Raw genomic sequence first — 15020 nt, 5'->3', positions numbered from 1 at the left:
GCCCCTTGTGGATTTCACTGCAGGGAACGCACAGAGCCGCAAAGAGAAAGAATTTCCTACAGTGCAAAATAAAAGCACAGACTTGTCTATACTTGCTTGAGTCCCAGGGCTCAGCCTTTTATGTGTGTGTTTTAAAAAAATAGGGCTTCTGTACTAGTAAAAGTGCCGTAACCTGGATAGCCCAGGCAAGCCCGTTCTCATCAGATCTCAGAAGCTAAGCAGGGTCAGCCTTGGTGAGTAATTGGATGGCAGACCTCCCTTGAAGACCAGGGCTGCAGAGGCAGGCAATGGCAAACCACCTCAGTCTCTTGCCCTGAAAACCCCATCAGGGGGTGCCATAATTCAGCTATGACTTGACAGCACTCTCCACCACCACCAACTCCACCACAGAGGAACTCTGGGTTCAAATTCTTTTTCATCCAATTAACTTCTCATCTGTGAAGTTAACAAAGGTGTGGTCTATTTCAGGTGGGTAGCTGTGTGGGTTTGTAATCGAAGAGCAAGATTTGGGTCCAGTAGCACCTTAAAGACCAAATAGATTTGCAGAGGATGAGCTTTCGAGAGTCAGATCTCCCTTTGTCTAAATTATCTCATAGGATGAAAGTGACAGACCCTTTGTAACTTCCCTGGATGACAGGTGGCAGGCAACCACAACAGATACAGTGTTTAGCACTCAGGGTGCTCTTCAAAGCAGACATTGGTATTTCTCATGGTTAGCAGCCACTTATTCCTATAGCTCCTTCTGCCCTGTTAAACAGAGCTGCCATTGCTTTCCCGTTTCCCCTAAGTCAACTGGTTGATATTTTTGCTCTCCTTCACAATCACACAAATTGTTTAGAGCGGCCACTATAGTTCTCCACTCCTCCAGCTTATTCTCACCGCAACCTTGTAAGGTAGGTTAGGCTGAGTAAGTGTGACTGGCCCAAGGTCAGCTAATAAGCTACATGGCTGAGTAAGGACTAGTTGAATATTCTAACTACTACAAAATATTGTATCATTGTTGGGCTTTACCATTTTCTAATCATCAATAGTAGTCTGCTACTATTTATTGCTGCCATCTGAATGTATATTTTTATATGCAAATATATTATTTTATGTATTGTTGAAGGCTTTCACGGCTGGAGAATGATGGTTGTTGTGGATTTTCCAGGCTGTATAGCCGTGGTCTTGGCATTGTAGTTCCTTTGAAAATCCACAACAACCATATTATTTTATATTTTTTCTAACAATCTATTTATGGTTTTAACTGTATAAATTAATTTTAATGTCTTTTAATATGCTGTAATCTACCCTGAGCCCTTCGTGGGGAGGGCACAATAGAAATCCAAATAAATAAATAAATAAATAAATCCCCCACAAACGATTTGACTTGCAAAAAAAAAAGCAAGCAAAACACAGAGTTGAAAGCCCCTTGCTGGGGTCGCCATAAGTCAGTTGTGGCTTGATGGCACTTCACTCACACAGCAGATGGTCTATTTTATGAATTACTGAAGTGGATTTTGTACTCGACCTACCATGATTTGTGCATCTCTCCAAGTTAGTAAATGCAAATTTTCATCTTTTACAAAAACAGTTTCCAGACTCAGTGTACTTAGAGGGGAAAATATGCAGGTTCAGAGAAACATTTTATTATGCTTTCCTCCCGACAAAGTTGATGCTAAAGTATATTCTGGGGGTGTATCTCCCCATCTGGAGCATCAATTCACCCTACCTAAGAGTTTTCAAAAGTAGGCTTCAACATTTGTGACATGACAAACTGTTCAGATTGGATTCTATTTTTAGAACACTTGTGCTTAAAAGAAAAATCTGATGTCTCCCTTTCTGAGATTCAGTCCTCTAACCTGCCCATTGTTGCTTCCCAGACTCAAGTTGGATTAATTTATTTTTGGAAAGACAGCACTATGCTTTCAGGAACTAAGGAGCACTTTTGGGAAATGATTCTTTACTTAAAGAAATTGCTGATTGTTAGCAAGGCAAAGTTTCTGCATAACAGTTGCTAATATCATTAAATTTTGTACAGTTCTAATGAAGGCACTTCACATACATTTGGACATGGCGATAGAGCTATAAAAAAATCCATCTATCAGATTACTGATATCCCATTGATTCCTTTGAAGCCCCACCTGGAAATAAGGCTCTTTATGGCTCTGCACCATTGCCAGTTTGGCCACATCACAAGAAGACAAGACTCTCGGGAAAAGCCGATCATGCTAGGAAAAGTGGAAGGCCGTAGGAAAAGAGGAAGCGCAAGAACGAGATGACTTGCCTCAATAAAAAAAGCCACGTCTTCCAGTTTGTTTGAGCAAGTTTGTTAATGAGAGGGCGTTTTGGAGGCCTTTCATTCATAGGGTTGCCATAAGTCAGAAGTTATTTGATGGCACATAACACACACACATCATGGCCACAGTCTTATTCCTTCTCTCTGCTACCATTATTGATTCCTATAAAAATTTCTTGAGACCCAAAGAGGAAGAACAAGCAGCCAGGCACCCTTCCATCATTCCTGGATCCAGATGGAAGCTCTCTAATGCCAGTTACCATTTCATGCATTGCAATTGTCTCAGTTTACCAGGGACAATCCCTAATTTCCAGTCACTGTCCTTTGCAAATCACTGTACCCACTTTGACCCTCTCCTCCCCCTTTGGAAATACCTTGCTAAATAGTTTTCACTGTGGATTACTAGAGAGCCACCTTAGGTCTCCTGTAGGCTGGGGAAGAAAGGAAGGGTAAAAATAGTTAAATACACAAATGTTTGGTGTTCTCTCCCCACCCTGGACCTTGTAGATGTTAAATCTTAGGGTGAGGGTGTTTTGCCTCTAGGGCATGAACATTAAGGAATCATGAAGGGAACAGAAAGGTCCTTACAATGTGAAATCATGTGCTAGAACTGAGATAGGCAGACTCCCTTCACACGGATAAAACAGTTGCCAAAGATATATCTCTGTCTGGTGTTCTAACCTGATCAGGATTTTATTCTATTAAAAATCAGCATACATGGTTTAATCGATCAGATAAATGCAGTGAAAGGACAACTAGGCTGTGTATCTAGCACCCATATTTAGAGGCACTCTACCTGTCCGTATTGGATGCTGGGGATAAACAACAGAGGTTGTCTCCTACTCACAAGCTGTTCTGAGCCTCCAAAGAGCAGCTGGCCAAGAAGTCAGACCCAGAGGGAATCTGGGTTGGTGTCGATTGTTGTGCAGGGGTGAGAAAAGTTGATTTGGACAAAGAATTACAAAGTGCAGTTTTCCCTGTCCTCTCCGGCATCTGGTCACCCCTGTGGGAGAGTCTGCAGGAGATACGCTTCTCCCCTAGACTTTCATGTCAGTTTTGGAACAAAAATCTTCTGAATGAAAACCAAGCAGGAACAAAACACCTCAACATGACCTCAACACACCCAGTGAGTAAGGATTGGTTTGATGGGAACCAAACATTCATGAAAAAGGAAACAGAGACACATTCTGGGTATCCTGTGAGGAGGGAAAATAAAAAGATGTTGCCACTGAAGGCATTGTGGTATGTTTCCAAATCCATGTGCTCTACCAAGAAAATAAGAGTACCATGATATATCGGACAATGTCCCCCAGTTTTTGGAAGATGCACCCAAAAAGTATCTGGGGCCCATTCAATGGTCTTAGATCTCGGAAAATAAGAACATCGTGTTTGGTGTCTGTAATGGCTTTAATAGTCCCAGGTTCAAATCACGGACTTCTTCTTGCCAGGCTGACTTCAGACTACCAGTTAGAAGAGGAAAAAGGTAAGAGAGTGAGAGTATCAGAAAATGAGAAAGATTGACCTACCATTCGGTGCTTTGATGGGAAGACAGAGACCTTCAGGAAGCAAAGGCTATTCATGCATCTTGACACTACATTGTCTCTGGCCTCATAAGCAAGCACCACGACAGAACAGCCCTGCTCCCTTCTTAGCCCTGGAAGAAAGCCCAGCCCAGCCCAGCCCAGCATTCAGGGACCTTGTTAAAAAGTTAACAGCTGAAATCACAGTGAGTGAGAGTATCCTGTGGGTGGAGGGTGTGTGTGTGAAGACAAATGAACAAGTATCACAAGAACGTTGGTTTTCCCCAGTGGCTTGTTTCCTTAAGTCATCTGTGATATGACACCCCCCCATGTCCTCCTAGCAAGTTATGAGGAAGGTGGGATTTGAACTCGAGCTTCTACTCTGATATCTTTTAGTCCACGTTGATTTTCTTGTAATAATAACTGATGGCTCTTCAGGTAATTTCTCAATCATATTTAAACATACAATGCAAAGGTTTATTTATTTACTTCATTTGTACCATGAGTTTCTTCCCAGCAGGGACCCAAAGTGGTTTACATTATTCTCCTCCTCTCCATTTCATCTTCACAGCAACCCTGTGAGGTAGGTTAGGCTGAGAGTGTGTGACTGGCCCTGCGACCTTGCAGACTGGGAATTCAAGCTTAGATTTCTCAGATCCTAGTCCGATATACTAAGTGCTATACCACACGCTGGCTCCTTCCATGATGCAGGGTTTTTGCCCAGGCTGAATGTACACAAAACCTCTTGATGCTGAGGAAGGCAAGGGGTTTTTCCCAGACTTCTTTGGCACTCATGCAGGTTCAAGGTCTGGAAATAGCCTGTGAGATTCTGGAATGGGCTCTACTCCAAGCCATGACTCTCCAGTCTGGAGTGCTGGACTGAGTCCACATCTTCTGGAGATTTTGGGGCATTGGATTTGCCTGATCTTCTACACTGGCACATAGAAAATTCTGCTCAAATTCCATCTCCTTAGTTTCTCGGTTATTTGGCCTCCCAACCATCAGTTGTTATCTGGAGTTTGTGATACTTCTAGAGCCTTTGTGTAATTTGCCCACTGTCTGCTTTTTGACATACTTTGGCCTGAGAGCTTGGATGGATTGGTTTGTGAGTGTGGGTGGGACTGCCTTGTGGGTAAAAGATGGGGCTGGATGACCTTTGACTTGAGGGAACTCCATTCGGGGCAGGATTGTATTATGGGAATCATGCTGGTTGGTATTCTTCTGTGTTCTATTTTATATGCACATCACACACACAAGGAGGGCATAATATTGATATAGTTGTTTAAGGCATCATCCAACTAAATGCAAATACTTAAATCTCATTGATTTCATGGGAGGAGAGAGAGGCATGTTCTTAACTCTTCCATTGACTTACATCATGTGCTGTGTCTTGGTCTTTGTGACACTGAAGTTTGGCTACATATAGGAATGCCAGCCTGTCACCAACAAACTTCGAGGAGCTTTCTGTGAGCCGAACCCTGGAAAAATGGTACCACTGATGCTGTGACATCATTTCCAGGTGAAAACCCAGAAGTGATGCCACAGTCTACCGCAATGCTCTAAGAATTCCACAGAACTCTACGGTAAACACCATTTGTGGAATTCCTAGAGCATCGCCATAGGCTGTGACATCACTTTTGGGTTTTCACTCAGAAATGATGTCATAGCCTCAATAGCCTTGCCCCTTCTGTTCTTTCTCTCATTGTTGAGTTATTCAGAAGGAGGCAGGTGAGTATAGCAGCAGGGGATTGCCAGTTATCAGCAGGCTTTTGGCATCCCTAGCTGGATACCTGTTTTACTTCCTGTTTCTATGCAAGACACACAGGATATAAAGAAATAGCAAAGAGTCCAGTAGCACCTTTAAGACTAACCAACTTTATTGTAGCATAAGCTTTCGAAACAAAATCATCTGACAAAGAGAGCTGTGCCTCTCAAAAGCTTATGCTACAATAAAGTTGGTTAGTCTTCAAGGTGCTACTGGACTCTTTGCTATTTCACTACTGCAGACTAACCCAGCTAATTCCTCAGGATATAAAGAGGCACTGAAGAACACCCCCCCCCTCAACTGACCACCGAATTTCTTGCTTAGCCAGCCCCCTCCTTCACATAGCAAATATTTATTAAATGTCTTACTAAATCTACCTTTTCATTTTCAACGCCCTTCACGTCTTAGGCTCAGGAGTGATTAACATGCTTGGAACAAAAGCAGGTTTTCAAAATGTGCTGTACAAATGCAAAATACTGTAATAGCATCAGTAAAAGAAGAATGATCAAAGAGCTAGCCAGCCCTGCCCCTGAAGGTTTCTCTATGAGTCTTTGGAAAATAATGGTCAACTCAAGTAGCAGAGAGCCCCAGTTTCAGTCCCCAGGCAAGAGCTCAGCTTGACAGTGGAGAGTCACTGACAGTCAGAAAAACAACGCCAAAGGCTTATCTAGCCCAGCACGGGGCAACTTCATATGTCCCAAAGGATGTTCTCTGTTGCACTCGGATATGTCAAAGGGATCAAGCAGGTACCTTCGGGAAGTCCAGGGGCTGTGCTTGGACAGAGCAGGAAGGCCCAAAAGCAGGCTGTAGCTTCCCATTTGAAAAACATACAATCCCATCAAAAGAGTGACCCCCCATAAGACCATTGCTGTGCATAGGAGAACCCAGTTCCCACTGGGGGTGAGGGATCTCCTGCCCTGATCTCCTGCTGCCAGCCAACACTCCGACATCTGGCAGAAGGAAAAATATATTTTTTAATCATAATCAGGCCAAGGTGTGATGTCTCTTCCACGGAAAACCTGGAAATGACATCACACCTCTCTAGGAGTTTCCAATATAGAATTTTTAACAATATCAAGAATTTGAGACCCCCTAACGAAATAAGGGTCTTATAAACAGCTTCTATACAGTTACTTCTCATATAATTCAGTAATAACAATTGCCACTCAATAAATAATAATAATATATTGTTTTCATTTCATTTCATTTCACTTACAAAAGCGCACAGTCTTCCTCCCCAGACTTATAAAGTGCTAGTGCAAAACTGAGCTGGTGGCATCACCCACGACCACTCTGTTCCATACACCTGTTCAGAGTAAATATCATTCTGCATATAATTAATTGTCCATAAGATCAAGGGTCCATTTATAGGTGCAATAGCATGCAGGCAGGTACAACCATCTGACGGGATGACTGGTTGGAGGTCCCGTTTCCGGATCTCTTTTTCAAAGATGGAAGATATTCCAACGTAATTTCTAATATGCAAGGACTTTCATTAAGATCACCATTAACACAACATTGGGCACTGCTCCAAAAGAAGGCTGCGTAGCCCTTCTTGCTTCCAGGCTGGGAAGGTGTGTTCTCCCTCAGGGTCACTGACGGCATCTGGTAGGGTTTGGGGTTGAAGCACAACAGGCAAAAGATATCTCTCTGCTGAAGAAGGTCAGCAGAGCTCCAGCTTCCTCAAATGTACAGGCCCCATCAAGCCAGAGGTCTGTGTTTGCTCAACAGCCTCCTCATGGCTTGCTTGATCTCCTTATTCCTCAAAGTGTAGATCATGGGATTCATCAAGGGGAAGACCATGGTGTGGAATACGGCCACGACCTTGTCAAAGGAGAAGTCCTGGAAGGGGTGAGAGTAGATGGAGATGGCAGGTACGAACATGATGACCACCATGATCATGTGGGTGATACATGTGGAGGGAGCTTTGCTCTTCCCTTGGCTTGAGCCTGTCCTCACCTTGACCAGCAGGATCCCATAGGAGATGAGGAGGAGGATAAAACAGATTAGGATGGAAAGACCATTGTTGATAAACATGAAGAGCTCCAGGGCGTAGGTGTTCATGCAAGCCAATTTCACCATCTGGATGATGTCACAGAAGAAATTGTCCAACTTGTTGGGGCCACAGAAAGGGAGGGGGACGATCAAGATGATCTGGATAATGGAGTGCACAAATCCCAAGAACCAGGATCCCACCACCATGGCACTGTAGACTGGTCTGCTCACTACACTCGAGTAATGCAAGGGGTGGCAAATGGCCATGTAGCGATCGATGGACATGGCGATGAGAAGGAAGGCCTCAGATGCCCCGAGCAAATGGAGGAAGAAGAGCTGGGCCAAGCAGCCTCTGTAGGAGATGGTCTTGAGGCTGGAGAAGAAGTCGGCCAGCATCTTGGGAGGGGTGACGGAGCAGTAGCAGATATCCAGGAAGGCCAGGTTGGCCAGGAAGAAGTACATGGGGGAGCCCAAGCGAGGGTCGCTCCGGATGGTCAGGATGATGAGGACATTTCCTGGCAGGACCAGCGAGTAGAAGACAAGGAACAGGACAAAGAGGAAGAGCTGGACCCCTCTGTCCTCAGAGAGGCCCACCAGGACAAACTCCTTCACCATTGAATGATTTCCTGGCTGCATACCTCTTGTGGATTTCACTGCAGGGGATGCACAGAGCCACAAAGAGAAAAAATTTACAACAGTGCAAAAATGAAAGCATTATTAAAGCACAGAGTTGTCTATACTTGCTTGAGTCCCAGGGCTCAGCCTTTTGTGTTGTTGTTGTTTTTTAAATAGGGCTTCTGTACTAGTAAAAGTGCCGTAACCTGGATAGCCCAGGCAAGCCCGTTCTCATCAGATCTCAGAATCTAAGCAAGGTTGGCCATGGAGAAATGCAATAAATAATTGGATGGAAGACCTCCAGTGAAGACCTGTTAGTCTCTTGCCATGAAAACCCCACCAGGGGGTGCCATAATTCAGCTATGACTTGACAGCACTCTCCACCACCACCAACTCCACCACAGAGAAACTCTGGGTTCAAATTCTTTTTCATCAAATTCTCAGCCATGAAGTTAACAAAGGTGTGGCCTGTTCCAGGTGGGTAGATGTGTTGGTCTGTAATAGAAGAGCAAGATTTGATCCAGTAGCATCTTAAAGACAAACTAGATTTACAGGGGATGAGCTTTCGAGAGTCAGAGCGCCCTTCGTTTAAATTATCTCACAGGATCAAAGGGACAGACCCTTTTTAATTTCCCTGGATGACAGGTGGCAGGCAACCACAACAGATACAGTGCTTAGGGCTCTGGATGCTTTTCAAAGCAGACGTGGATATTTCTCTTGGTTAGCTCCTTATTCCTATAGCCCCTTCTGCCCTGTTAAACAGAGCTGCCATCTCTTTCCTCTGTTTCCCCTAAGTCAACTGGTTGATATTTTCACCCTCCTTCACAATCACACAAATTGTTTAGAGCAGCCACTATAGTTCTCCACTCCTCCAGCTTTTTCTCACAGCAATCTTGTAAGGTAGGTTAGGCTGAGTAAGTGTGACTGGCCCAAGGTCAGCTAATAAGTTACATGGCTGAGTAAGGATTACTTGAGTGATCTAACCACAACAACATATTGGATCATTGTTGGGCTTTACCATCTTCTATTCATGAGGCTTTAAATCATTTTAAATCCCCCCACAAAGGACTTGACTTGCAAAAGACAAAAAAAGCAGAGTTAGTGGATGATCTAGGAGGGAAAACCGCACGGTATAGCCTGATCTCATTGTATCTCGGAAGCTAAGCAGGGTCAGCCGTTGGATGGGAGACCATCAAGGAAGACTCTGCAGAGGAAGGCAATGGCAAACCGCCTCCGCTTCTCACTTGCCTTGAAAATCCCTTGCTGGGGTCGCCATAAGTCAGTTGTGGCTTGACGGCACTTCACTCACACAGCAGATGGTCTATTTTATGAATTACTGAAGTGGATCTTGTACTCCACATACCCTGATTTGTGCATCTCTCCAAGTTAGTAAATGCAAATTTTCATCTTTTACAAAAACAGTTTCCAGATTCAGTGTACTTAGAGGGGAAAATATGCAGGTTCAGAGAAACATTTTATTATGCTTTCCTCCCAACAAAGTTGATGCTAAAGTATATTCTGGGGGTGTATCTCCCCATCTGGAGCATCAATTCACCCCGCCTAAGATTTTTTAAAAAGTAGGCTTCAACATCTGTGACATGACAGACTGTTTAGATTGGAATCTAATTTATTTTTAGAACACTTGTGCTTAAAAGAAAAATCTGATGTCTCCCTTTCTGAGATTCGGTCATCTAACCTGCCCATTGTTGCTTCCCAGACTCAAATTGGATTGCACTATGCTTTCAGGGACTAAGGAGCACTTTTGGGAAATGATTCTTTATTTTAAGAAATTGCTGATTGTTAGCTAGGCAAAGTTTCTGCATAACAGTTGCTAATTGCATTAAATTTGTACAATTTTAATGAAGGCACTTCACATACATTTGGACATGGCAACAGTGCTATAAAAAAACCTCCATCTATCAGGAGATTACTGATTTCCCATTGATTCCTTTGAAGCCCCACCTGGAAATAAGGCTCTTTATGGCTCTGCACCATCGCCACTTTGGCCACATCACGAGAAGACAAGACTCTTGGGAAAAGCCGATCATGCTAGGAAAAGTGGAAGGCCGTAGGAAAAGAGGAAGCCCAGCAATGAAAGGACTTGACTCAATAAAAGAAGCCACGTCCTCCAGTTTGCAAGATCTGAGCAAGTCTGTTAATGAGAGGGCGTTTTGGAGGCCTTTCATTCATAGGGTTGCCATAAGTCAGAAGTGATTTGACGGCACATAACACACACACATCATGGCCACAGTCTTATTCCTTCTCTCTGCTACCATTATTGATTCCTATAAAAGTTGCTTTGGTCCTATAGGGGTAGAACAAGCAGCCAGGCACCCTTCCATCATTCCTGGATCCAGATGGGAGCTCCCTCCTTCCAGCTACCAGCTGCCATTTCATGCATTGCAATTGTCTCAGTTTACCAGGGACAATCCCTAATTTCCAGCCCCTGTCTTTTGCCAATCACTGTACCCACTTTGACCCTCTCCTCCCCCTTTGGAAATACCTTGCTAAATAGTTTTCACTGTGGATTGCTAGAGAGCCACCTTAGGTCTCCTGGAGGCTGGGGAAGGAAAGAAGGGTAAAAATAATTAAATACACAAATGTTTGGTGTTCTCTCCCCACCCTGGACCTTGTAGATGTTAAATCTTAGGGTGAAGGTGTTTTGCCTCTAGGGCATGAACATTAAGGAATCATGAAGGGAACAGAAAGGTCCTTACAATGTGAAATCATGTGCTAGAACTGTGATAGGCAGACTCCCTTCACACGGATAAAACAGTTGCCAAAGATATATCTCTGTCTGGTGTTCTAACCTGATCAGGATTTTATTCTATTAAAATTAGCATACATGGTTTAATCGATCAGATAAATGCAATGAAAGGACAACTGGCCCGTGTATCTAGGAATGAGAGCTCCATATTTAGAGGCACTCTACCTGTCAGTATTGGATGCTGGGGATAAACAACAGAGGTTGTCTCTGCCTCACAAGCCATTTCTGAGCCTTCAAAGAGCAGCTGGCCAAGAAGTCAGACCCAAAGGGAATTTGGGTTGTAGATTGTCATGCAGCGTTGTGAAAAGCTGGTTTTGAACAAAGAATTACAAAACGCAGCTTCCCCGTCCTCTTTGGCATCTGGTCACTGGCGGGAGAGTCTGCAGGAGATGTGCTTCTCCCCTGGACTTTCATGCCAGTTACAGAACTTGAATTTTCTGAATGAAGACCAAGCAGGAACAAAACACCTCAGCTTGGCCAGAGAGGCATAATACACCTCATGGTTTGAAGGGTGCCGAGCACCCACAATAAAAGAAACTGTGGCACATAATGGGGATCCTTTGCGGAGAGAATATGAAATGGTGCCAAGGAAGGGCATTGTGATCAATTTCTAAATCAATTTATACTCCCAAGAAGAAAAATAATAGGATGCTATGACTTGTCAGAAAATTGTCCCCAGTTTTCCTGAAGGACACCGTAACAGTCTGTGCTGCTCGTTCAAGGGACTCAGATCTCGGAGAATAGGAAAATCATACTCAGTGTCTGTGACGGGGAGCGGCTTTAATAGTCCCAGGATCAAATTGCACACTTTTCTGAATGCTGGGCTGATTTTAGACACCCAGAGACAAGTGGGAGGAGGGAAGGAGGCAAAGGTATCAGAAGGTAAGAAAGACTGACCTTCCATTCAGTGCTTTGATGAGAAGAGAGAGACCTCCAGTCTGCAATAGCTATTCATGCATCCCAAAACAAAAACATCTCTGGCCTCATGAGAAAGCCCTACCACAGGGCCAAGCTACAAGTGACACTTGAATGGCAAGTGTATTTCTCCCTGTTCACTTGCCCTCCACTCAATCCACTTGCCGTTCAAGTGTCATTCGTCACTTGTAGCTTGGCCCACAGAACAGACCTGTTCTATTCTTAGTCCTGGAAGAATGCCCAGCCTAGCATTTAGGGACCTTCTTGTTAAAAAGTTAGCAGCTGAATTTGCAAGAAGGAAGGGGGAGGGAGAAGAATGAAACAGGATCACAAGAAGATCGGCTGCTCCCAGTTAACAGTAGCATGACAGTTCATTGAGACAACTGTGACATGATGACTTGCCAACCCCTCCATCCCTCTGAAGAGATCTGAACCCCAGCTTCTGCACTAGTATCTGACTTTCTTATAATAAAAACAACTCAATGCCCCTTTAATCACTTCTCAGTCATATGTGAGCATTCAGTGCAAGGATGACGTGGAGTTTTTGTCCAGCCTGGATAGATGTGAAAACCCTTGAGATCTTGCACTCACGCAAGTTCAAGTTTTGAAACAGCCCATGGAAATCGGGAAGCCCGAGCTGCCCCCAGGCGTGACTCCTGCTGATCTCGCTAGTCTGGAGTGCAGGGTTCAGTCCATGGCTGTTTCCACACATCCTAAAAACAGCGGCCCACTCACTGAACGTTGGTGGTTTTTCTGTGCAATTTCTGGTGTCACTGTTTCAAACATGGATGCAGGCAGTTTTGACTGTTTTCATGACACCACTGGAGTGCAGTTGGGGAGGGGGCTTTGTTCAGCCCCTTGGCCTTTGCCCTGTGGGGGTCCCACCAGGTTCCATCTTGTCTTCTATGCTTTTTAACATCTACATGCAACTGCTGGGTGAGGTCATCTGGAGACTGGGACTAGGTTGTCACCAATCTTCAGATAACATACAACTCTATCTCATTCTTCTGGCTGATCCCAGAGAGGATGTCAAAATCCTGAATTGGTGCCTGGAAGCAGTTTTGGAGTAAATGTGTGCTACTACAATGAAGCTCCACCCCAACAAAGACAGAAATGCTACCGGTGAATGGAAAGTCTGATCCGGGATTTAAGGCGTCTCCTGTTCTGGACAGAGTTGCATTTCCCCTTGAAGAAACAGGCCCATAGTCTAAGGGTGGTCTTAGACCCAGGCCTGCTGTTTAGCCAAAAATTCTTTTGCTTTAATTTTAACCCATAGTTTCTGGTCAAACCCTCTGGGGCAACAGAAAACAACTCTATGCCATCCTCTATGTAACAGCCCTTCAAATACTTGAAGAGGGCTATCATATCACCCCTCAGTTGCCTCCTCTCCAGGCTCAACACACCCAACTCTTTCAACCTTTCCTCATAAGACTTGGTCTCCCCACCCCTCACTATCTTCGTTGTCCTCCTTTGGACAAGTTCCAGCTTCTCAACATCTTTCTTAAGCTATGGTGCCCTAAACTGTACACAGTACTCCATACGAGGTCTAACCAGAACAGAGTAAAGTGATAGAATCACTTCACGTGATCTGGACACTATACTTCTGTTGATACAGCCTAATATCACATTCGCCTTTTTAGCTACAGCATCACATTGCTGACTCATGTTCAGCATATGATCTACTAACACTCCTAAATCCTTTTCATACATACTACTGCCGAGACAGGTCTCCCCCATCCTATAAGTGTGCCTTTGATTTTTCCTACCTAAATGCAGAACTTTACCTTTCTCTCTGTTGAAATTCATTTTGTTAGCTTTAGCCCAGTTTTCCAGCCTGTCAAGTTCATATTGAATCTTGCTTCTGTCTTTTACTGTGTTTTGCAACCCCTCACAATTTAGTATCATCTGCAAATTTAATTAGCACCCCTCTACTTTGTTGACCCTCAGAACATCCTGTAAAGCAGCTTTGTTTTGCAGAAATTTCTGTCAAATTGTATAGAAATGTGGCATTTTTTTGTGCTGAAGGAGTGGTAGTTTGGGGTGCCTGGGGGTTGCAATATTAAGCATAATTTCTTGCTTCTATGCCAGGGCCTTATACCTGGTTTGACTGTATGTCTTGATGGCATATTTCTTTGCAAATTGCCTTTGGCTTCATAGGAATGATGGGATGGAATATGATTGATTAAAATAATATCCCACAAGCCCTCCAAAGAGCTCTGAGTGACATACATGGATGGAGTTATCCATTTTTTTTCCTGCGAGGGAAGCTCGGTTGAAAGAGAGAGGCTGGCCAAAGGTCACCTAGTGAACATCATAGTCCATGCAGAAATTCAAACCCAATCCTCCTTTATTCAAATCTAGTACTGTAATCACAACACAGTAGCTTATCCCATTCTGGTAGTAATGGTTTCAGCTTTCAAGGGCTTTGAGGTCATTGTGCCCACCACCCATAAACAAAGAACTGGCAAAATATACAAATTAGGTTGTCTATATTTTGGAATCTGGAATGGCTTGGCTTTGGAGATGGAACGTTATCAGAGAGCCTTAGATGTAAAACATGAGAATATACCTTCCGAACAAATACAACAGATTAGAAGCTTGTCTACTTGACTCAGCTGAAACACACACGTTACATTTTCTGGTGAGGAAATAAAAGCTAAACTGTGTATTTCAGACATAGGACTTTACAGGATCTTTTGTGAACTTTAAATGCGGTGTCCAATTTTATTTTTTATTTTACTTCATTTATATCCAGCCTTTCTCTCCAACGGGGACCCAAAGCAGCTGACATCATTCTCGTCTCTATTTTCTCCTCACAACACACCCTGTGAGGTAGGTTAGGCCGATAGAGAGTGGCTGGCCAAAAAACACCCAGTGAGCTTCCATGGCAAGGTAGGGAATTGAAGGATTAACAGGCAGTGGATAAGAATATCTGGAAAGACCTCTGCTCTTTTTGCCATTTATGGCTGACAGTCAAGGCTACTGTGCCACTCTGAAAGTACATAGATTACAAGACTGCTCATCATAGAATAAATTTTATACTCAGTATTTACCTTATGTGTTAAGTCTGCAAACAGGTGGGGCCATACCTGACATGAAATTACATAAAGTGATGCCAACCTGAAGATACAGCACATGCTAGACATGGCACTGCCCTGTATGTAA

General features: G+C 43.8%; 1 protein-coding gene across 1 annotated transcript; it reads right to left on the bottom strand.

Annotated features, from left to right (window-relative positions):
• Positions 1–7264: 7264 nt before the first annotated feature.
• Positions 7265–8194, bottom strand: LOC129339623 (olfactory receptor 4N2-like). Its single transcript, XM_054994203.1, has one exon. The coding sequence runs from the start codon at positions 8192–8194 to the stop codon at positions 7265–7267; it is 930 nt and encodes a 309-aa protein (XP_054850178.1).
• Between the last annotated feature and the right edge of the window lie 6826 nt (positions 8195–15020).

This window comes from Eublepharis macularius, chromosome 12, assembly GCF_028583425.1.
Source record: "Eublepharis macularius isolate TG4126 chromosome 12, MPM_Emac_v1.0, whole genome shotgun sequence".
In the NCBI taxonomy this organism is placed as follows: Eukaryota; Metazoa; Chordata; class Lepidosauria; order Squamata; family Eublepharidae; genus Eublepharis; species Eublepharis macularius.
Note: the sequence above shows the minus strand (reverse complement) of the source record. Positions and strands in the feature narration are given on the sequence as shown.

What these genes read in the sequence shown, in the direction of transcription:
- LOC129339623 (XM_054994203.1), bottom strand. Translation starts at nt 8,194, where the DNA reads ATGCAGCCAGGAAATCATTCAATGGTGAAGGAGTTTGTCCTGGTGGGC.